The sequence below is a fragment of the Manis pentadactyla genome, chromosome 8 (assembly GCF_030020395.1).
Source record: "Manis pentadactyla isolate mManPen7 chromosome 8, mManPen7.hap1, whole genome shotgun sequence".
Taxonomy (NCBI): domain Eukaryota; kingdom Metazoa; phylum Chordata; class Mammalia; order Pholidota; family Manidae; genus Manis; species Manis pentadactyla.
This window is the reverse complement of record NC_080026.1, coordinates 76,810,975-76,835,729: the sequence shown is the minus strand read 5'-3', so window position 1 is coordinate 76,835,729 and position 24,755 is coordinate 76,810,975. Positions and strand designations below refer to the sequence as shown.

Here is a 24,755-nt window from a genome sequence, read left to right as displayed (position 1 = left end):
TTTCAGATAAGTCCCAGAATCATTTTATGAAATGTTTCTCCTTCTGGCAGCCACATCTGTCCACTCCCAAATACCCAGGCTCAGACTTAGCTGAATTTATGCCAGTCTATCAAATTTCTGGGTTTTTCTTCTCAACTATTTTTGTTGCTACTATCTCCATGCACATGATCATCTAAATACTGTGGATAATAAAAATAGAATCAGAGTATGCACAGTATAAGCATGATGGGGTGTGTAAAGTACTTTGTTTACACATCATCAGGATAGTAAAATGAACCTTTGAATGGGCCATTAACACAGTATGCCTGAAACTGAATTCAAGTCGCAAGGTAAATGTGAACACTCACATTTTACCTAAGGAGCTACACCAGTGTGTCCAGTAGCTACCTAAGGAGTCTATGAATGCTAAAGAACTATTACTTTAGAGAAGTGAAACTCAGGGGTTAGAAATATATAAGAATATATGAGTAAATAAGAAATTTTTTTCTACAGGTTTATTTATTATAATCATATGTGTTTCTCTACTCAACAGTTTCCCCTTTTGTATAAACTGAGGCCACCTTTCTTTTCTTCATCTATCGCTTTTGGTATAATGAACACAGAAAATTCTGTGAACATTTGTAAAATGCATATTGTAAGATTTGCCACTGAAATCTGTTTTTTCCCTTGCTTCCCCCCTAAGTAAATTTATATTTATCTGAAAGCCAAAGGGTCTTACTTAACATATTAAATAATTATTACCTTAATTTTGCTTTATTAAATTAATAATGGCTCATTCTCTTTTCACACACAATGATCCAAATACAGGTTTTAACTATTATATACTAGTTGCCAAAATGATTATAGACATGTACATATTAGCCTTACAGAAGCTTATGTGGTATGATTTCAGGATCTCAGAATTGAATCCCTTTCCTCAGATATTTCTTGGGCTGGATATTCTAACTTTCTAATTAGACATTTTATAATTAGAGATGAATTTATTTGACTTTGAGAAGGTAATACTCTAGCCCTTGTTGGTCCTTTATAAGGCTATGTGAACAAGATTATGAAGATCTTTCTAAAGCCAAGTGTAAATAAAAAGGACTTGAGGCCAAAGGAGTCTCTGGGAGACAAAAAGGAAAACATTACAAATGGAAAAAAATGAGAGCAAAAGGAAGAATGCGAGTAGAAAAGGCAAAGCTCATCTATTTTTTATTTTCCAGGCCTTGGTCTACAATGGTGTGGGTTTATGTGTCAAGAATAGAAGGTGAGATGGAGAAAAAAAATTGAACTTCCTACAGGGATATTAGATTTGCTGTTAGGGCTTTCCTCTTTTTTTATTTAGTAAATTAAAATAACGGCAGTCTTCAAGATCCAAATACTTTTGTCACCCTCACAAGGAAAGAAAAGAAAATCCTGCTGAGATTACTTGGTGTCTTAACAGAACACGGTGGCCTTGATTCAAGAAAGCAAGAGTGTGTATACCACAGGAATCTTCTTTCCTTATTTTTTGTCTTTGAGAGCAAGCTGCTTTTGTTGGGGGAAAAAAATGACACAATGGTGAAAAGTGGAGTCCCAAGAGGATTTATGCTGTGATTTTCAATTTCAGCTCACTGCAGTCGACGCGGATGAAGGGTCAAATGGGGAGATCACCTATGAAATCCTGGTTGGGGCTCAGGGAGACTTCATCATCAGTAACACAACAGGGCTTATCGCCATCGCTCCGGGGGTGGAATTGATAGTCGGGAGGACTTACGCGCTCACAGTCCAAGCAGCAGATAATGCTCCTCCTGCAGAGAGAAGGTAATTTATATTAGAACCAATGCAGTCTTTTCATCGCTCCTGTTTAACCCCATAATTAAATTCAAGAAGCACAGCAAGTATCCTTTTATCCTATAAACATCTAAATTAGATCAGAAAAATCAGAGAGACCAGATTCTCAGGAACTGCATATTCGTATTTGGTTAAATTGTGAGAAAAGGACAATAAAGAGAAGATAAGACCACAAAATAATTAACTATGATTTCACAGATGTGAAGGATGTATGTCTCCGTTCTGGGAGGAAACTGGCAAACATCAGAGGCATGTGTTCAATTTATTACTGAAAAGCAAGGTTGCTGATCTTGAAAGGTCACAGACATAGTAGTGACATGTAATGTTTCAGGGTTTTGAAGCCACCTCTCACTTTTGAGTAATTAAAATACACACACACATATGCAAATACATGTATTCTATCTATGTAAATTTTTAGAATTTATTACAGAATTTATCATGTATAGACTATATCTACATATATTCTATATGTAAGTATTCAAATATATAATAGAGTGTAAGGGACTGAAAAGCAAAAGATTTCCCACTATTACAACCACATTTATATGGTCCCCCACCTGAGATATTCCTTTTATTAATTTCTTGCTTATTTCTAGATAGTCAGAATGCATTTCAAGAATATATGAATAAATATTAATACATTCCCCCTTACAATATATCCTAGGGTTCTTATGAATTTCCTTATGAATACTGGATAATTCCCCCAAAACCTTTTTCACAGCTATATAATATTTCTTCACATTAAAATTCACTATCAATGGACTTGCAAATTTCAGTACCTCTTTTACTGACACTGAAGAAATAAAGAACACTGAGCATGCACCATTTGGAATGTGTGCAAGTATATCAATACAGTAGAGTAAATTCTCAGAAATGAGACTAAAAGGTATATGCATTGTAAATTTTGCAGGTAACTACCAAATTGTATTCTATGGGGTTTATAATAATTTATAAGTCCAGCTGCCAAGTTTGAGAATGGATAATTCTACAGTTACCCATGCTGTGTATTATATCAAACATTTGGGTTTTTGCCAATTTTACAGGTAAAAAATTACAACTATTTTTTATGCTCTTACTTATGACTTTGAGTATATTTCTTATGTTTAGGAGCCAACTCTATTACTTTTTCTGTAAATTTTGTGTTAATAACTTCTGCCCATCTTTTCCATTGATATGTTAATCCCAGTACAATTATTCTGTTTTCTACTAGTCATTTTGTGGATTCATAATGTATGTTTAAAGACTCCTTTTCATGGCTTCTGTTTTGCATTTGGGATTTATTGTGGTGTACAGTAGGAGGTATTGATCCAGCACTTTTATTTTTCAAGCAACAATGCCAATTTCCCCACACAATACTTTGAACAGTTCATTTTTTTCACACTAATATGAGATGTTACATTTATTACATCATACATTTTCTTAAGTGTTTGAATTTGATTCTAGATTTTCTCCTTATTCCATTAGTTCACCTATCTTTTCATGAACTATTATCATACAATTTTTAAGGTTTTAAACTATTCTTTGTAATAGAGTGGTGCTAACTTACCTCAATGCTGTTTTTCCCTGAAAAATTTCCCAGTACTCTTTCTGTTACTTTTTTTTTTCTTTGACTTTATATAAGGTAGTTCTGTGGTTTTTAAACTGTGTTTTCTAATGAACACATAAAGTTTATAAATTAATTATGTAGGGTTAAATTTTGTGTTTTTGATGTTGGAACTTACTGTCCAAGAACTTTCTGTCTCTTCTTCTGCATCCTTTAGTTGCTTCTATTTTTAGAATGTTTTCTTTATGCAAGTCTTTGTTGGTCTGTTTCTGTACCTCTTGTTGTTATTGTAAATATACTTTTTTTTCCCTTCTCTTTCTATTTGGTTAATGTTTATACATATAAAACCTTTAATCTCTTTATATTAATTTTTAACTCACTTTCTTATTTAATTCTCTTGGGTTTTTTGTAGTTTTCTAGTTGATTATCCTATATAATCCAGGAATGTATATTTTAAATTGTGATAATTTTATATACCCTTCTTTCCATTTTCTTTCTTTAATTCCATTTGGTAGTCCTGCCAATAAAAATGCTTATTTTGTTTTTAACTTGAGTGGGAATGCCTCCTAGGTTCCCCCATTATATCAGCTTATGGTTTTAAGAAAATATTTTATTATGTTAAGAAAGTGTTTATTCCTATTTTATCTGCTTTTAAAATAAGAACGGTTGTTAATCAGGTGGAATAAATATCCATCATCTATGATGAAAGTAATGGCTTTTCTTCTTGAGCTAATGGTATGATTATTGATCTTAAAATAGTTACTAAATAAATTTATTTGACTTTCCTAGTATGCATCCCACTAGGCCATGATGTTTTAATCTTGAAATAAACTGCTGGATTATGTTTGTTATTTTATTTATTGAAAGTAGTATGTGCCTTTCTTTTGGAAAAAAGTTTATGAAAATTTTATATAGTTGTGATACCTCAAAATAGAAAGAAACAAAAAACACAAACACAAAAAATTAACAAATGTAACAGCAAGTATCAATGATTTATAAACAAATAAATAATCCAAATTTAGTTCTCTGAAAAAAATAAATAAAAGTATGATTAAATGGATAAGCTACCAGTTAAATCAAAAAGGGAGAAAGTGCAACATTATGTAATAAATTCTAGGAGGGAAATAATATAGAAAGAGAATAAATTAAAAGAATCATAAGAGACAATCTTGCTTTAATACAGGCAAAATTTGGAAACATGAATGAAATGGATAATTTTCTGAGAAGATATAATTTACCAAAATTGATCCCAAATATTAAGAAATTTTAAGAGATCAAACTTATAGAGGGAATAAAGTTCTCAAAGAGCTACTACCCAAAACTATACCAGGGGGAGGAAGTTTGATAGAGTTGTAATAAAACCATTATGAGTGGATCATTTCCCTCCTTTTACCCATCTCCCAGAACAAAAACAAAGCCCTTTTCCCTACAGCACACCCAGATAGGGGATTTTTCTCTCCACATCGCTCTTATCATTTATCATGGAGATATGGTAGGTGGACCCCTAGTTCCTCACTAATATTTCTACAGTATCCTTCCTCCTTTTCCTTAATATCTTCCCTTTGAATCTTGTATCACAAGAGCATGCCATCTACTACACCTCCTTGCTATTGTCATCTACACATGACAGCTCCCTCCCCCAATATCTCCTCTTCTCTCTAACCTCATCTCTCACTCTCATTTACATACATTTACAGACCTGCAGGTTGCCGTGGAAGAATTTGATTTCTGAATGTCTGACATTTCCATTAACAGTACTTTTGTCAAAGTTCTTGGTAGCTTCCATATCCAATATGTGGTTTAAGTCGTCTCCAATCTTGCAGTCACTCTGCCCAAACAAACATGGAGCCATCTTCAATGCCTCTCTTTCTCTCAAACTTCAAAAAATAATCTTGAACATCTCCTCTAAGCTTTATTCTAAAAACGTATTCAGGAACCAACATTTTTCCCCTCTAGTAATTAACAGCCAGTCCAAGCTACTGTTCTCTATAGTCTGGAGTATTGAAAACCTTTCTGATTAGACCTCAGTCTCTTCTCAGTATAATAGCTTGATTGGTTCTAGTGATGTAGAATAAACATCTCTTTGACCAAGATCTCCCGTGGCTTCCTATCTGATTCAAAGTACGAGGAAAAATCATTAAAATGGAGTATGTAAATACTTAGAACAAATTGTAGATATTTCCTTCAGCCTTTTTAAGGCAAAAATACCCAATATTAATTATATTTTAATAGGTGTTAACTGAGAAATATTCTAAAAGAGCTGCAAAACTCTCATAACTCATAAGGAAAAGGAACAAGTTTTGAAAAATACAAGGAATATCTATTATCATGCAAATGAGGAGATAACACACTTGACTTCTTTGGAACCATTTGTTTTTGGACTTTATGCCAATGACATCTAAGCTTTTTTATATAATATCTAAGCGTACTTGTGAACTTACACCAAATCATAACAAACATTTTTCCTCACTAAAAAATAAATAAATAAAAGTCTAGTAGAGCCCAGCAGTCTGCCAGCTGCCACCAGCCACAGGACACGGCCTTGTGTTACTTCTTCATACTAACATAATCTGCTCAACCCTGCTTCTCTTGGGCCCATGCCAGTCATTACACTTGTCTCCTCTGGGTCCCTGAGGCTCACAGCTCTGTTCAAACCTTTGAACTTGACTTTCATCTCTCAGCCTGTATGGCTCCTCCCTCAGATTTCTCTATGGCCTCATGTCATGACTCAGTTATCACTTTCTTTGTGAAGTCTTTTTTGACAACCAATTGCCAATTGCAATAGCCACTCAGTAGTTTCATACCCCTGTCCTGTCAATGTATTATTCACTGCACTTATCACCACAGGATATGCTATTATGTATTTTCATTTAGAGTACTAATCCTACTATCTGCTCCCCTCTCCCTTTCAGAGTTTAATTCTTAAGGGCAAAAATCATGTGGTCTGGTTGTTTCTTAAGTCTTCAGAAGCCAAACAATTCCTGGAATGCTTCAGGTTCTCAACAAACATCTTTTTTCCCCTAAGTTCTTAATAAACTTTTTTCTTTAAATTAATGAATTAGAATATGGAACAGTATAATACAAAACTCAAACATCAAGTGTCTGTGACTACAAGATTTTCTATGCAGCCCAACAAACCATTTGTTATGTAACTGACATTTTCTATGCTCTGGAAATACAAAGATAAAGTAACACTGTTGGCAGGCAAAAATAAAAAAAATACAGTAAAGTTCAGAAAGAATAACTATAAATTCAGTTTAGTTTGAAGTTTGAGATTGAGGTAAATCTCCAGATTTCTGGGGCATTGAAGGACACGTGTCATAATGAAGGAGTACTTAGAAGTTCTCCTAAACAGATGAGTTTAGGAGAATAAGTACAGGTTGGCCAGATGAAAAATGTGTGTCACATTATTTACATAGCCTGATGTTTATGAAATACTTTGATGTTTACAGATAATTATCAGTCTAGTCAGTGTTACCAGTATGTAAACCGTAATTCAAAGAGGGAAAAGAGAGTTAAGGCTAGATCATGGAAAATTTAACTAGTTTTTTAAGAAGCTTGAACTTATCCAGTCAATGCAAAGAATTCTTGGAGGGACTTTAACTTAGAAAGTCAAGTAAGATGATTTTAGTTTCTGGACACTAGTTTCTGATGTCCCAGTGGAAGACGTAATTGAGGGGGACAAAACTATAGGCAGAAAACTTAGGTAGAACGTCAGGTAGAGTCTGGGGAAAATATTATTGCTAATGATTTGAATTGAACATGCTAGGAAAAATAGAGAAATGAATTGTTAAAAAAAAAAAAACTCTCAGGTTTTTGTCTCAGGTAACTGGGTGGTGGTGATGTCAAAATAGCGTGCAAGGTTTGGGAGAAGGGGATGAGTTCAATTTTGGACACATTCAGTTGGATTTGGCCATAGTCCTTATATTCAAAAAGCAAATAGATATATATGCCAGAAGAAGAAAACAGTTAAGGGTTCTTGCTTGTGAAGAAAGATACAGAATATTTTTATATACTGAGTAGGTACAGAATCTTAAATAAGGGTCAAAGTTGGAATGAATTTAAATAATAGCTTCATTTATACTGGGTTATTCTGAAAAGGAGTTAAAGATAATGGATACTATTTAAGTAGCGTGCACTAGGGTCAGACACCATGCAAGTGGCTTTGTATACATAATTTCTAAGCTTGAAAACAACATTGTGACTTCTGCATTACTATACTTATTTTTGCAGGCCAGAAACCTGAGGCTTAAAGTGAATAACTGACTTGTCTAAATCCTGCCTTGAAAACCATAATTTGTACTAGGACTGTGGGATTCTAAAACTTTCTCCTCTATTCTATTCCATATCTATAACTTTTTGTAGTTACTGTTCTGGAGAAAAAGATACTACATTTGCTTAATAGCAGTACTAATAATGCTAATTTTAAGGATAAAGGCACCTTTTGTTTTTATCATTTAAACTTTTATTAAACCCTATTAATAGTCATCAATTTATTTTATGACTTTTTTTCATTGAGGATAGTGCTATCTATTTAGATCTCATCTAATCTGTACGTACGTACATATTACAACAAAGTGTTTTTAACTACTTTATAATTTAATGAATGAGATTTTATAATCTGTTTATCAGTTCCTATTTGCAAGTCATGTTACTGATTTGCCTAGATAAGCTCTCACCTACAATAATTAGTACAATAATATAATTTAACTCAAGTAAAATTGTATTCCACTCCAAGAAATAAAGTGCCATCTTCAAAATGAGAATATACAAGTCTTCAGTGACACTAAGCCTTTAGTTGACCTAATCTCATTGTTTTCCTTATAGACAATTGTTTGGGCACTAGAAGATCACCTTATAATGACTGGCCAAATATCAAGTGGAACATGAGGAGAATGAAATCTGTAAATATCCACTCTACCTGATGGGATAATGTCATGTTCCCTGTAGGATAGTGACATTTGCTATTTTCTAGAGGATAATTAGTCCTTCAAATTGATTTGATGAATGAACTGAAGTTGTGAGGATTTGCTTGCAGTATTTCCTTTGGAAGAAAGATGCTATTTGAAAATTATGAACATAAAAGTATAGACTGTGATGTATTTAACAATTGACCCAGCCAGTAACAATGGCATGTAAACTCAATTAAATAATAACATCAAAAAGAGTGACAATTTTCTACTTTATTCCTTTCAGATTGGTAACCTTAATCCAAAAATGTAAGGCCCATATGAGTTAACTACTTTTGTATTTGTTATTCTAATTGAATAAACTAGCTAAAGATTCAGGGAATAAGAGGAGTAATGTCTGTATTTTTTTTTCTGTTTTGTTTTTTTTGTCTTTGATAAGCATAAGAAGACAGATAAAAACCAAAAGATTTAAAAATATATTAAGACATTTGAAGTAACATTTATTCTATTGGTATATGTAGATCTCCTTATAGTTATTTAGTTGAATTAAATTAAATGAATATTTATTTAATCTTAATATCAATAAACTACTATTAATAGGTAGTTATGAAGACATGTAGAATGAAAGACAGCCTTGACCCAAAATATCTTTTAACAAAATTATGATAAAATGAATGATGCATGCTTTTTTTGATCCCCCACCTTTTTTCTTTTCTCATGGAGTCCAAGGCTTTATCTAACCCAAGATTAAATAATCCATTCTCAAATACAATTATTCTTCCATTGTGAATATATGTTTTCAGTCATTTTATATGATATATTTCACATTAATAAAAAATTATGGAAGTATTCATTTTAACAAAAATTTACTGAGATCCCCCAATTCTCCGTTCCTTGGTGATGCACTAGAGAAAAAGACAAGTAAGGTGATATCTCTGCCCTCAAACCATTCATATGTAAGTACAGGCAAATCTGGACATGCAGTAGTAGATAATTACAAAGGCAGTCTAACTTTGGCAGGTGTGACAATGGGCTATCCAAGTACAGGCAACAATCAAAGCAAAGACACAGGGTCATGACAAAACATGGTGCATAGTTGGAACTGTGTATTATTTGATACATTTGAGCATATCACTAACTTGCTTAAAATCTAGAAATTAATCCCCAGTGTTGTCAAGATGAAGTTTAAATCAGCAAATACAGAACATATGTTCCTGAATGATCTGGACTTTGCCCACGTCCATAGTTTTAACTCCTACTACTGCCCTATTTATACCCTTCTCTTTAGTGGTACAAAAAGTTTGGTTTTCTTACTTATTACTCTGTGAATTTGTACATGTGTTTCGCCTGGCTGAAATACCATATGGTTTTTATGCCTAAGTACATTCCGCATCTTAACATTCTGTTCTTGTAACTTCCCCTGAGAAGCCTCTCTGACCTCCTATGTTGGTTTTGTATCAGAAATCTGTGGTTACAGATTCCTATATATACGTCCAAAACAGTAAAACAGAGCCTATGAACATTGAACTGTAAATATAGCTTTTCTAGCACAATGTTGATAGAAGACAAAGGAAATGGAAGGTAATTTCTCTGTTTTAAGTCTACTAGGAAAAGCAATATAAACATTTGTAACTTTCATCTTAGAAACAAAGTAGAAATGTAGATTTTGAAATAGATACTTTATAGCATCTGTTGACACATTTAGTATAAAATTACCATACAGAGTGTACAATCCTCTAAATTCTATTAACATCATCTTATTATTACTGACTATTATTGGTATATCAGAAATAATTGACTTTTTATCTTTTTTAAATTATAGCATTTTTTTAAGCTAAAGTCACTTAAGTATATATCTTCCCAACCTCTTTGTAATTTACTTTGGGCTTACAAAAAACATGATATGGAAGATGTTTCATTCATGCTATAAATGATTAAAATTAATTGTGATATCCTACCCTAAGCTCAAGACTTGAAGTAATTTATCATTTCCTATAAGATAACATCCTTTATTATAAACTGATGTTTTATGCCCACATACAAACACCCACACATTAGTTAAGTAAAAATTCCCCAATTTACTTCCCAAATTTGTTCTTAAAGGATGTGGAGGGAAAGGACAGGCAGATTTTGAATTCAGGTGTCTTGCCTTTTAATTTTTCTGTTGTTGCTAATTAACTATATGACCCTGATTCAGTCACTTAACCTTTCTGATTTTCTAACCCTTTTTTGTAACATGAGAATTAAATCAGATGTTTTCCAGGGTCTTTTAAAATCACAAAATTATCTAAGAAAGCACATCAGCTCCTGTGTTCTACTTTACCATTACCAAATAAGAAAGAGATGAGCTCTATGATTTTCATTTTTAGAAATGGAGATTTATCTACATCTACTGGCTTTATTACAAAAGTAAAATTTGTATCATATAGGTGCTCAACTTTATGCACTGAAGACTAGCTAGCTATAAGATGTAAATACAAAATGTTCACCAAAAAGTTTATTATTTGTCTAGTGACTGGCCTGTTTTATTATGTGCTTAACTGATGTTGTTGAATTACTACCATGTATTACAGCATCAACGGAATATCATTTTATTGTTAATACTATTGGTATTCAGTTTTAGGAAGTAATCCTGACACATGCTGATATTTGGGATAAAAAGGAGGTAGTATTTTAAGAGGCAATAACCTTCTAGAAGGTTGGTGCTTATTTAAACACATTGTAGGGAGTTTCAGGATTTTAGACATGAAAAATGCAAAACCTTGGAATATGATCTTCCTCAAACAACTCTAAGATGTAAGTCCAAGGGGAAAAATAATGTAATTTGCAATTCCAGTATTTGAATTATTGTGGAAAGAAGCAGAGGAGGCAAAGGAGTAAGGACAGATGAAGGGCACGGTCATGTTGGACCATAGCTGCTCTCTGGCTTCTGCCTTGGGGCCTAGGGTCATTTTTGCTTTGCACTTAAAAATTTTCTCTGTGGCAGATACACCAGCTTCATCCAAGTTAGAGGTCCTTATTGTAGTATTATGGATGTAAACAGTTTCGCCCTCTAGTGGGAAACAAGGAGTCAAAGGGGGAAGAATAAAGAAATACATAAAATATAGTAAGTTAGGAAAAGCTATACTTTCTTAAGTAGAAAGAGACTCATATTTTGCTAAAGATTATATAAAGTATTCCAGACTAGTAAACCGAAGCTTTAGAGAATATAGAAAGCAAGAAAAGCCTAGCTTTTTTAAAGAAAGCTTTGAATTTGGAGTACAGGTGTATTCTGGGTCAAATAACATTAATCAGTCAGAGAGTCTCTTACCTGCATGGTTATGGTGGAGAGCTTTAGGTCAGTTTGTAGAGGAATCCACCAGGCTGCTAACTGAAAAACAGGTGAGCCTACACACTGTACTTGCCTAGAGTTTCTGGCATAGCTGTCTTCAAAATCAAGTGTGTGTAAGGAAAACATACCCACAGAAAATTTAAATTGTTTTGTTTTGAAAATTTAAATTATTCACAAAAATATTCTCATCCAATATGTCCAAAACCTAGTTCACACCCCACTCTGGGAAGAGGAGGGATGGTACCATGCCTGTAGGTATTTAGCCTAGAAAAATAAAAGGATGCAATTAAAATATCTAAAATATGATAAGGAAAATGAATAAGATTAAATGAAAGCTTGTTGACCCCATCCCGTGGAAGAGAATAAGAATCCTTATTTTTAATAATAATAAGTGCCTTTTGTATGTGTACATATCTGTAATACATATACAGGCATACATGTGCTTGCATATACATGTAATCTTATTTAACCTATATGCTAACCTTTGATGTTATTATTTTCAGACAAAAATGGGAAAGACAAAAGACATAACTTGCCAAGACCACACAGTGGTAGTAGCATTAGAATTCTAACCCAGGAGTGTGTGGTTATACAAACCCTGTGCTCAACATCATTCACCTGGGGTTTCACCAATTTGGTGGAGGGTGAATGTTAAAGGACTTACGTATAGCAAGTGTGCTGGCAGAAAATAAAGAACAGATTTATTTAAAAAGTCACATATAAATGACTTGACTCATAGACACCAAAAGAAGCCAGGATCATAAAGGATAATATCAGTGGGAGCTGCTTTTGGAGCCAGATCACCTGGGAGGATAATACATCTACTTCAGAATGACAATTCTTTTGTCCCCACAAAATGAGAATTGAGGCGCTTTGCAATGCACAATAAGTATTGTAACTTCCCGTTGTTTTCCTTTCCACCATGTTTTTCTTGTACATCCCACCATGATACTATTAAAACCTTAATCTATAACATTTCCTCATTCCATTTTAAGCTACTTTAAACATCTTACCCTTAAAGGTTCAGCTGTGAAAAACATATATATTTGAAAAGAAAAGAGAAGCAATTAGAATTTGATTCAACTGACTGGGAAATTTTAATAAGGTGAAATCAGAGGCAAGAATAAATACAGATGTTTAACTGATTATGAAAGTCAAAGATTTTAATTAAAAAAGATTACTTTGGAACAATACTGTGACAAGTGTTAAGTCTGAAATTATTTTAAATCATGGCAGCTTTTTAGAGGTGCTTAATATTCTATAGGTATCTAGTCTACAGAGGACATCTTCAGAAACAATTAGATTTAGGCATATCAAAAGGTGATAAGCCAAGAAACAATTTTAATGTGTAATTGCTGTGCCTCAGTTTAGTCATTTAGATGAAGGAATAGGTTTTGCTGAGATTTCCATTTGTAGCTCCAGATTCATAGGCATCTGAGTTACTCTGATATATATTTTTCTTAAAAACTTGTCAAAAAGTCAGTGACTGTAATGGGGTAATGGGGTATGTGGTGGGGACTTGATAATGGGGGGAATCTAGTAACCACAATGTTGCTCATGTGTATATTAATTATACAAAAAAAAAAACTTCTCAAAAAGTAACTATTTCATATTTTTGGTGACCATGTCTTTGAATTGAAGCTCTTAGTCAAAAGAGCTTTGGGATAATTTAAGAAAATCCTAAGCTCCCAAATAGAAATGATAACAAATGAATTTTGAGTAAAAAGTCATGATTTTCTTACGTTCAAAGCCTACGACTCAGGAAACAGTGGTGTGTTCTTCAAGATAGAAGACAAACTTTCTTATTAATATATTTTAGCCAGTATTTCTTTTGTACAAATCTTGAACATCTTGTTTTTTCAGCTTTTGTGTATACAGAAATTAAAGTGTTCAGAGATATCAAAGAAGATGATGTCAATGCTAATGTTTTTGTCCTTACCATAATAGAATATGTTCTCATCCTTCAAAAAAATTATCTGTCTATATGAGGCTTTAATTAAATCTAACTTCTAGCTTTGCATATTATATACACTCTTTAAAGAAGATTTAAAGACATTTAGTTTTGTTTGCAACTATTTTATGCAATGATTGCTTTATAATCCTGACTCTCAACATCTATTTACATTAAGGCCCTGATGTCAGCAACAGAACTAATAAAACAGCCCATATTTTGGGTTTTTTTTTTTGTGTGTGTGTGTGTGTATGTGTGTGTGTGTTATTTTAATCAATACTCCCTCTGTTGTTTTAACAGAAAGAGAGCCCTGAGGACAAATCATATTACCAGATATTTATAAAATGTTTCTTGCTATTAGAGACATTAAAAAATAAAGTGAGAAGTCAAAGCAAGTTAATTTATTAGCTTTACTTGTACAGCTATTCCTTTTGAATTCACACTTTTTATCTAGAAGGGAAAATCAGTACTTGAGGCATTTCCTTTCCTTTATTAAGACAATTTCATAAAAACACATGCTGGGGGTAGCTTTTGTTTTTCCATCTTTTCATTCTGAATTATTTTATTATTTTCCATAAAAATTTAAAAGTTCCTCTCCTATAAAACCAGCAACAGAATACAGAACACAATCCGTTATTAAATGTGGTCTAGGTTTTTACCCATCTTGTTCTCCTCTTTCTCTGCAGGCACTCCATCTGCACTGTGTACATTGAAGTGCTTCCTCCAAATAATCAAAGCCCTCCCCGCTTCCCACAGCTGATGTATAGCCTTGAAATCAGTGAAGCCATGAGGATCGGTGCAGTTCTATTAAATCTACAGGTATGCTCCTTAGTGTGTATATATATATATATATATATATATATATATATATATATATATATATATGTGTGTGTGTGTGTGTGTGTGTGTATATATATATATACACTATATAAACATACAGTCTGTAGTGACAGCCTTGAAGGCTAATGGGTTAGATATGCGATTGCAGGAGTGGAGAGGAAACTCACATATCTGCTTATACTCCAGTGAATGAAAATTCCATCTGGAAAGGAAAGCAGGGGTAATATGAATGGAGGGTTTTCACAGCTAATCCATTCTATTGATTGACACAATTGAAGAACTAATGTTAGCTGGCAGGGATTAGCTGCAATCATTATGAGAGAATGAAGGGATTGAAAGCATGCACTTGAATATTTTGTACTTGCATCCAAAGAATCTTCAGCTGACTATTATTTTTTGTCTTGGATTTTTTTACCCCAGCAGAAATTATTTTTGCTGCAGTGTTGTATTGAGAAAATAGATTCACCGGCAAATAGTAGGCATTCTAATTCAGAGGCAGACAACTTAATTCTGTGGCTACGGGCAATTATTGAAATTGCTGTACCTCAGTTTAGTCATTTAGATGAAGGGATAAGTTAAGTTGGGATTTCCATTTGCAGCTCCAGATTTAGGGGCATCTGAGTCACTTGCAGGGTGATGCCACTTGCTCTAAAAATCTAAAGACCAAAGCATGACATATTGTTTTACTGACAGATGTTTAGAGGGCATAGAATTTATCTCCTCCTGGTTTTACGTGGGAATGGCAGGAGTTGCTGACATGAGAATTCAGGACGCTGGCCTTGAAGGTTACGAGAGATTTTAAAGTGATGATTTAGGAAAATCCCAATATCTGTCTTTACCCTTAAATGAGGTGACACAAAGCAAAGCTACCACTTGCTCAAATCCCATTGGTATACTGACACCCTCTCACTCCAATCCTGATGAGGTAAAAGCGAAGAGTCCGTAGAATGCTTCTATTGAAAGGGATGTAAAAATAATGAAACACGTCAACCTCATGATCCAGATGTGGAAAGTGAACCCAGAGAAAGTAAATGAGGCCTAAGATCAGTTGATTAAATTCTCATCATTTCCAAAGCAACGCTCATTCCATTTTATCCCATGTATGACCTGTGGCTGCCAAAACGTTGTTTGGCATTACTGAGTACATCTGTGTCTCTGCTTTAGAATCTATTTTGTTGCTTTTCTCTAGGTAACTAGAGAGTTTGTTTTTGTTCATTTATGACTGAAACGTGTGAGAAACAAAATTATATAAAAGTAGCCAAGGAAATCTGCGGTATTTTAATGGTCAGAATAAAAGAAAGAAAAAAAATCCCACAGTTTCTTTAGTGGTGGGAAAACAGTCAGTTAAATCATTACAGTAATAAAATATGGAAAATTAAATATTTAAAGAAGTACATTTAACAGAATAATGAAAATTCTTTCTATATGGGGATTTATTTGTTCAAACAAGAAGAAAGGAAAAATAAATCCTAGATTTGTAAGATTCTTGCCAAGAAATTGTACATGTTTTACATTCAAATATTCCTTAAGAATATGCCTTTACATAATCTAACTCCCTATGAGGTAAGACATAATTTTACTTGTAAGATGGCTCAGGTTTCATTTCAATAAATCCCAGGAAGATCTCTGAACCATATTATAGGAGAGTAATTCTACTTGTGAGCTGAAGATGAAAAGGAGCTGGCCTTTTTCATATCTCAAATTTCTCTAGCACAAAAGCTGAGAAAATACTTGAAATGACATTTCTATTCAGCCTTTCTGCTTCTGGTAGAATCAAGAGAAAGGGTGCCAATCGCACTGGCAGTGTCTATTAGGAAGAACTAGGGTGACACCATCAAGGCATTTTTCATAGGCCACCAACCATTTGCTTTTGCTCATGATCAGCTGAGATGGAATTGAAACCAGTGACCTGCAAGTTGAAAAGCTTCCGCCAAATTACTCTTCCAAAGACTTCTAATAACAGAATGCATTAGAGGTACTGCTGGCTGCCTCCTCATCTTTTTCACACTTGGCACTCCCCTCTGCTGAGTCACTGTTCAATTTTAAGAGGCAGGATTTGTGGAGAAATATATTTTCGAAGATAACAACAGACTGGCTTCAAAATCATCTGTGTTGACTGAGATCAAAGTATTTTCTTTTTAGACAACAATCCTTGTTTCTCCTCTTCCCCTTTTTGAGCATATTCCTTTCATTCTATCTAAAAGCTATTTGGGAGGCTATGATTCTCCTCAATGTATTAAGGCAGTTTTGTCTGGCTGTTGTATTGAGGAAAATGTTAGCCAGAGCTCTGCTTTTTTCAAACTTCTTAATGCTGATCAGGGTTAGTATAGGCAGGATTTTTTTTTTCTTCCAGAGTTGGTCAGATCTTTCCCTAACGCTTGAAATCAGCCATGGTGGATGTATTTATGCCACAAAAATTGATTAAAAAGCAACAAATCTGTCCCCCAGTCCAGAACTGTTCAATTTGTTCAAGGATTTAAATTGCTAAAATGTGTTGATTCCAATAGCTTCTCCATCTTTGTCTCTCTGAAATTTTGAAACCTCCTTGTCTCGTTACTATCATTCTCATCCTCGTATAACTCTAGCTAACACTTATGTGCACTTAATGCCAACACTGTTTAAGTCCTTTACCTATGTATCTTTAAGGATCACTAGATCATATTATGCACACACTCAGACTCAAAATGTCAATTATTTCTACTTGAAAAGTTTTATTTCTTATGCTGTGTGTCCATCATGGATCAGCTCCAACTCTGTTCATTATTTTCACTCCCCTTCGGAATGATGGAGTAGCCTCTATCTGCAGCAGTGTTTTTCTTCTGAAGAGTGAAAAAAGAAGCATGATAAACTGCAAATTGGCTCTTAATGTTTCTCCCAGAAGTCACACATGACCCTTTTGCCCACATTTCACCTACCAAACCAAGGAACAAGGCTGCTCCTGGACTGATCGTGGCCGGGATATATAATCGTCCCATGGGAGGCACACACTCATCACATGGCTAAATCTGATATCAAGAGCTACGAGTTCTTTTGGTTTACTGTTTGCCTTTCAGGCTATTGCACACAACAGTTTTGCTATGATTCATCACTGCCTAGTGTGATTTCTCATCCTTACAACACCCAATCACAGTTTCTTCACCACCTTCCACTCCCTGGTAGCCACTGCTATATATTTTTGGGATGTTTGCTCTAGCACACTCCATTTGTGAGTACCAAACAGTGAATCTGTTAGGAGACCTAGATTTTTGTTGCCAAATTCTATATTCAATGCCTTCACAAGGCAGAGATGACTCTATTACATTCAGTCATCACTCCACAGCCCAGGCCAGTGAAATAGTCTATCTAGAACTATCGATCTCTAGACTAAGGGTGATGTTTGCTGTGGAAAGCAAAATAAAACAAAACAAAATCTACTTGTTTGTTGTTACCCAGAAGCAATGTATGCAATATCTACCCAGATTTTTCCCCTCCATTGGCCAAAGCAATTCATATGGCTACTACTGACTTAATAGGTCAAGAATGTGTAATCATATATGCAAATGGTGCCACAAGTCACATAGCAAAATCTGATGTCACTGGGCAGAGATGTCTTATTTTTCCTAGAAAGGGGCTACCAATATTTTCAAAATATTTACTTTAAACATTAAAATAGATAAATCTATATGTTAAATTTTCTATAAATATTTTAATGCACACATAAGATTCCTCATTTAATTCTTACAAAAACCCAATGTATTTGGACCTGTTATTATTGTGATTTTACAAATGGGGAAACTGGGCCACAAAAAAAATACATGGCTCCTTTTCCAAGCTCATTGTCTTCTATTCCAGCATCGTAGAGTAAATGAAAAGAAAAAAGACCATTATGAGTAAGAAGATCACACTCACTCCAAGTCCCTACGAAGTTGGTTTTAAAAGAAAGTCATATTAGTCATATTAGTAAAATAGCAAATTTATCAAATAGCAGTTAAAGACTTAAATTAAGACATCATTTGTCAGCGACATAACAGAAATGGAGGTGATTAACACAGCAGCTTGATAGGAGCTTAGGGAAATAAATCCATTAAATTTCTTTTCTGGCAGTTGATATTCCTGATTTAAACTGGGTTAGGATAATCAGAACTGAACTTTCATGCTTACAATGAAAGCTGATATACAGTCTTTTGAAATGAAAGCACAAAGGAAGGAAATATTAGGGAGATTATATTGGGGTGCAAATCTCTACTATTTGGCATTTAAAACAATCAACTCTGGCCCTGCCTCACTACATTCCTGATTCATAATTGTGAGATTTTCCTGCATTACTTTTTGAGCAAAGTGATAAAGTATATTATTCTCAAGCCCTTGACATTGTTCCTAATATGAGTTATTCAAGATGGAAGGAATACTTAGTTCCTTTCACATTTCTGCAAGTAGTCAAACTATTCAGTAATCAGTGGGAAGCTTATGCCTAACTGCAAAGAATGAATCTTAGTCATGAATGAGCTTTGAATCAAATGATATATTCACCTACTACTGGTAAGGTCAACTCAATGAGAGTTCAATTACATTTTGCAAAACGTGCAACAAACATGTAAACAGTAATGGAGTAAAGGTATGACTCTCCTTGGATATGGTATGTTCCTTAGGGGGTGAAGGATTGGAACTGGTGGAAAATAAGAACTGGTAATTGTTCCCTGATTTAAAATGTCTTTCTTGTTCTCTATTTTGGCTACCACTCCTCTATTTTGTTGAAACATGCACTTATTTCTGAAAATGAATAATAGTAGAAATAATAATTTACTTGAAGTAATACCAGCATGTTTTTTTTTATAAAACAGGGAATGAATATAGTATGGCCCTGGTGGACAAACTAGAGCCAATGGGCCAAATGAATTGTTTGTATGGCTGGTAAACTGAAAATGGTTTTGTGCTTTTAAAGGTTTGTTAATAAAATATAAACAAATAGAAATGAGAATGACCACAAAAAAGATACAAAGAATAATATGCAGATGCCATAGTAGCCCACAAAGCCTAAAATTTTTATTGATTTTTATAGAAAAAAAATTGCTGATTCTTGGAAAGGAAAAGGGGATGTGAACTCAACAGTCCAAGCAGGTTTATTGCTAAACCTGAGAGGGCCCCCCTGCTCCAGCTAGCAGAAAAAAGAAGGTGTCTGTTACAGACTAAGAGGTTTTTTTATGGCCAGGATTTTTGGTGGACTCTTTGAAGGGAGGGGTCAGGGAGAGGTGGGCTTGTGGCTTGCCTATGTGTCCTCTGGAGAATGATTACAACCTAGGCAAGATGACACCTAGGTCTCTCTGAGATGGTGGGTGGGCTTATTCAAAAGGCAGTACTCAGGTCCAGATTCAATCATTCCTGCTCTAAAGGGCATAGGGAGACAAGTCACTTCTTTTCTTGGCTACTTCCTACAGAGAGGGGTCAATGAAGGGGGTTTTGTGGTATTTTGAAGCACGAAGGCCTTTTGAAGGTGTTCTTGAGTAATTGCCTGGGAGATGGCTGCTATTCGATTCTGTAAAAATCTTTGCAATAGGTTACTTGAGCAGGGAAAGAAAAGAAGGAAGAGGGTGATAAAGGTAAATGGGGCCAGGAATAGTAGAAGGTAGCCAAGAGTTGTAGAAGCTGAGGGTGTAAGACGTGGACTTGGACCAGGAAGAGAAGGATTAGAGCCCAGTGGCTGAGAAGGTCCGAAAGGTTGTGTGAGCTGTGTACTTATAGGGGCTGGTAGAGGGCAATTTTTTTGGGCTTTGGGGGTAAGGAGTGCAGCTGACTCTCAGACCTGCAAGCAGAGGCCAACCTTTTATCACAAGGTCGAGTTGTTTGGACAAATAGGCAATAGACTGGAGGGAGTCTCCAGCTGATTGTGCAAGTAGCCCTAATGCTTGTCCCTTTTTGCTGGTTAAGAAAAAATGGTTTGTTATGGTTAGGTACAGTGTGAGCAGGTGCCTTGAGGAGTGCTGGCTTAAGAACCTAGAAAAAAGCAGGAATTAAGTGTGTCTCTGGCATCCTTTCTTGGGGATCCCCATGGGAGGCCTCGTAAAGGGGTTTTGCAATGAGTGAGAAATTTTGGATTCAGAGTCTAGAATAACTAAGAAACCCTAGGAAGGAGAGAGGATCTCACTTTATAGTGGGGAAAGGGTGATTACTGATAGCTTGTTTTAGAGAGTTGGGTATGCAGCAAGTGGTACGGTGAGGTCAAGACCAAGGTAAGTGACCTTTTGCTGTACGAGTTGAGCTTTGTGTTCTGAGACACAGTGTCCCTTTTCCCCAAGGAATCTAAGGAGGGAAATAGTGTGGGATATAGAATCATATTTTGAGGGACTGCAAAGCAAGAGGTTGTCGACATATTGGAGCAGGCAGCTAGAGGCAAGGTTGAGAGATTGGAGGTCCTATTGTAGTGCTTGGCCAAAGAAGTGGGGACATATCAGTTAAGACTGCCTGCCCTGCCTTAAGACAGGCTGTTGGGCTATTGTCTGACTACCAGAGAATATGCTAGGAATCTTACTTCTCAGCTCTCTGTTTTTTAAAATGGAATCCTAGCCTCAAGATGGAGTCCCTCCTGTTCTTACTACACTGTTTATATTTCAGCATTTTTCATCATAGGCAGGAAAAGTTAATCACAATGCATGTTCCTTGTCTCCGCCCCACCTCATTAACCCCTCAAGGAATGTGGATCCTTGAAATCTTTCCAGGAAAAGTGGGTGTCAGTCACTCTTCCTGCTGAGTAGGGCTGTTGTGCCTGCCTGTGGGTCCAGCAGTTCCTTGCTGTCAGGGAAAGGAGGAATCATGGAGCCGTTTTAGCAGAGGCAGACATGGAAAAGGGCACATGAACGGAGGAGGCAACTAAGTTGCAGGGTTGCTGATGTGCATCTTCATCAGCATTACAGTTAATTGAAATCCTCTTCTGAGCAACATCTGGAGTTGGAATTTTTGTTCTCGAGGAAACAAACTTGACAAGGAGATTAAAAATGAATGGCTGAATATGAGAACTAGAAATAATAAAACTCTAATTGAAATGATGGGAGAAAACTGAAACATTTGGAGAGTCATAGCCAGATATTTTGAAGAAACTAGAATCAGGATCTAGTCTATTTTACAATGAACAGTATTAGAATCTAATAGTGATAAGGCTGCACTATTGAAACACAACTTTCTCTCTAAAATCACCCTAATTTTTATTAATATAAAATAAGTTCAGCTTTAAAACAGTTGGCCTGATTATTTATGTAAGTGCAGCAAGAACAGCCATTGATTGCAGAGGCTCTTTTAAATGTGCTTTGCTGGAACTTTTTATAAGGAATTTCAGATTGATCTTTTAAAGGCCTCTCAAAGCCAGAAAGCCAAGCCGGACTTGCCATCAGATTTTGCCTGCAGTACCTGCAGATTTGGATGAATTCCTCTCTTCTTGAGGTCCCCAAGATATTCTGAGGTTCCTGTACCTGCCAGGAAGTGACCTTCCTTACTCACCTGGTAAGGCTTCTGGGAACCTTGTAAGCAGGGTACCAGGCCAGTTCTTCCAAGGGACTTTGTTGGCTTCTTAAAGTCAATCTTAGTTCCTTAAAGCTGTCTGTTTATATCTGAGTCTATGCATGTGTCTCAAATATAACATTCCAGTCAAAGACTTGATAATATAACCAGTGTTTTCAATTGGTCCTATCACAAGGAGAGCAGATTCTATTTGAACTTATGCAAATAAACATATTTCTATACAAATATAAAAATACTGAGAGTTTTTAAATTCTGGAGGGGTTCAGGCAGAAAGATAAATCTTTCAATTCTGCTTTAAGGTATAATTTAAGGTTTAAACTAAACTGTTGTAAACTAGCTTAAGATAAAAAGGTTAAAACAGACACTTGTTTTTTTGTTTAAGAAATTAGCAAGATTTGCATAAACATTAAAATCACTTTCCTCAGTTTACTTGTTTATGTAACTAATTTTTGCTCTGCTTGAATCTAGTTCTTTATTAATTCAGGAGTAAAACAGTAACTATAAATGACAAAAGACTTAGAAATAACAATGGTTAAAGATTCAGTGAGAGTTTGAAGACAGTTGACTTAAGGATGTTCGGGTATTTCTGTAACATAAGGTTTCAGGTTACCACTGTTTTTAGGTATACATACTGTAACACACAATTATTATTAAGAAGTTTGCTTACTACACTTATTTAGTTCACTCATTCCTAACAAACATGCTAGATTAGTCACAAAACCTTCATCAAACATTAGACAAAGTCAAGCCTCTGTTTAAGCATTTTTAAAAAAATATTTAACAGATAACATCAACTTAAATGATTTTAGGTAAACCTAGGCAGCTGATAACTGTAAAGACATGTCTGTTTTAGCTAAACAGAAATTAGCATTAATGTTGAGTATCTTCTATCAGAATTTCTGGAAGTTTTGGAATACCCAATTTTTACGAGCGCTTATCTTTAAATCAATTAATTTTTAACAGTACCATCCAGAGGTAGAAAAATCCTTATTTACACATTTAGACATACAAACATATAGATTGAACATAATGGCCGCAGTTATTTTAGGCTGTAATTCCCATGAGGGCTGGCAGCAGTTTGGTAGGGCCCAGCTTGCAAATGGAGGTTTAACTCACATTTCTCTCTTGACCTATCTGGCCGCAAATAGAGTGTAACCTACTTTTCTTTTTGGTCATAGGGTCTCCAGTCTGATGGTTATTAAGGCAAATTCACAGGACACAAAACAAGCTTAGATTTAAGGCTACACACTTAGAAAGTGCAGGCAACCTCAGAGAGAGAGGCGTGCACTGAAAGGTTGGGGGGTTCCCCTTTTAAGGATTTCTTTCAGGAATGTGACAAAGGGCTAGGGATGTAGACTTGCTAAGAGGTCTCAAGATGTTTATCTTTGAGGAGATGTTAAGTTTCTTATTAGTCCTCTGGGTAATTCTGCAAAATTAACATAAGAAACTTACATCTCTGGTTCCCTCTCAGGGTAGCAGCTTCCCTCTGGGAGCATATCAATCAAGACCATCTGCCCTGCCCCCATGCGATGGAAGATATCTCTTCTCAGACAGGGTGTGGGGCAGTGGGGGTTTACCAAAAAGGAGTGAGTCAAAGTAATATGGACCAAGGAGCAATATAAAGGAGGGGTTTTGAGACAGGGACCATGGGTGTAGTCAGAGTAAGGTGAGGGCCTCTGGAAAAAAGAAGACAAGATATTTACAGTCAAAGCAATCTAACAATGTAAAGTCCCTATGGAAACTCTATGTTCAGCATTATTCAAAGTCAAGGTCACACTAAGTCTCTAGGATAAAGATACTAGACTAGGAATATAGACATCTTCAGTGAGATCAGTTAAAGGTCAAAAGGCCAGCAGCAGCTTGGCCTGGAATGTTTGAGTGTTCCGCAAGGGTATCTCAGCATAACCTGTGTCTTCACTGTAAACAGCCCTAGCAAACAGACAACAACCCAGCCAACCTTGAGGGCAGGGCAGGTGGTACAAGTGCACACCCTAAGCCCTCAATTCCCCCAAATCCTCAACTGCCTATAAATCCCCTAGACAAACACACCACCCTGGGCTCTCTTGTCCCCTCCTGGCATGAGCCAGGAGCTCTGTCCTCTCACTGTATCTCTCAATAAAAGCCTCTGCCCTGGCTCTCTTACCTTGACTGTTTGGTAAGTTCATTCATTGACTCTGCAAACAAGAACCCTGGCATCAGTTTGGGCTGGTGTTTCCATTAAGCCTTTCATTCCAACAACTGAAATAGAGGAAAGGAGCAAAGGTCCCAAGTATTCAGTAAGCACAGAGAGGCTGGCTCCTGTGTCAACCAGGAAAGAAACCTGACTTCCTGCCACCACCATTGTTACCCGTGGATCTGCTGGTGTCATTGTGGAGGGGGCTTTGGGATCTGGGCCGTGTCAATTGCTTGCTGAAGACAGGGCCATGAGGGCCACTTGGACCTCTCTAGATGTGTTGGGTCTCCTGGAGGGGAGAGAACTCAAGGGAGGGGCTGACTTTCCTAGAGGGCAATTCACTCTCCAGTGACCCCCACTGTTGGGACACGGCTTGCCCAGGGGCCCTGACTGCCACAGCCAAAACAGTTGCTAGGTGGGTGTGGAGTGGAGCCTTTTGCAGGCTTCTCAGCTGGAGGTCGAATTAGGGAGACCAGAATCTGATACTTGGTTTTAGCCTGATTTTCTTTCTGAGTTTTTTTGTTCATTTTCCTGGTTGTTGAAAACTTTGAAGGTGGGTCTACAAGCTCTTTCCAGGGTGTTTGGGGTCCATTTTCTAATTTTTGGAGCTTTTTACAAGTATCTGGGTAAGACTAGGAAATGAAATGGAGGTGTAGGAGAATAAGGCCCTCAGGGGAGTTCAGGCTGGTGTTTGTTATTTGATC

General features: G+C 35.7%; 1 protein-coding gene across 3 annotated transcripts in view; it reads left to right on the top strand.

Moving 5' to 3' along the window:
• PCDH15 (protocadherin related 15) overlaps positions 1-24,755 on the top strand; it is a 761,207-nt gene that overhangs the window by 444,177 nt on the left and 292,275 nt on the right. For all 3 annotated transcript variants that reach the window (XM_057505880.1, XM_057505879.1, XM_036928766.2), the window contains 2 exons: positions 1,592-1,785; positions 14,237-14,369. In XM_057505880.1, the coding sequence (XP_057361863.1) occupies positions 1,592-1,785; positions 14,237-14,369 (327 nt within the window). The remainder of the gene's footprint in view (positions 1-1,591; positions 1,786-14,236; positions 14,370-24,755) is intronic.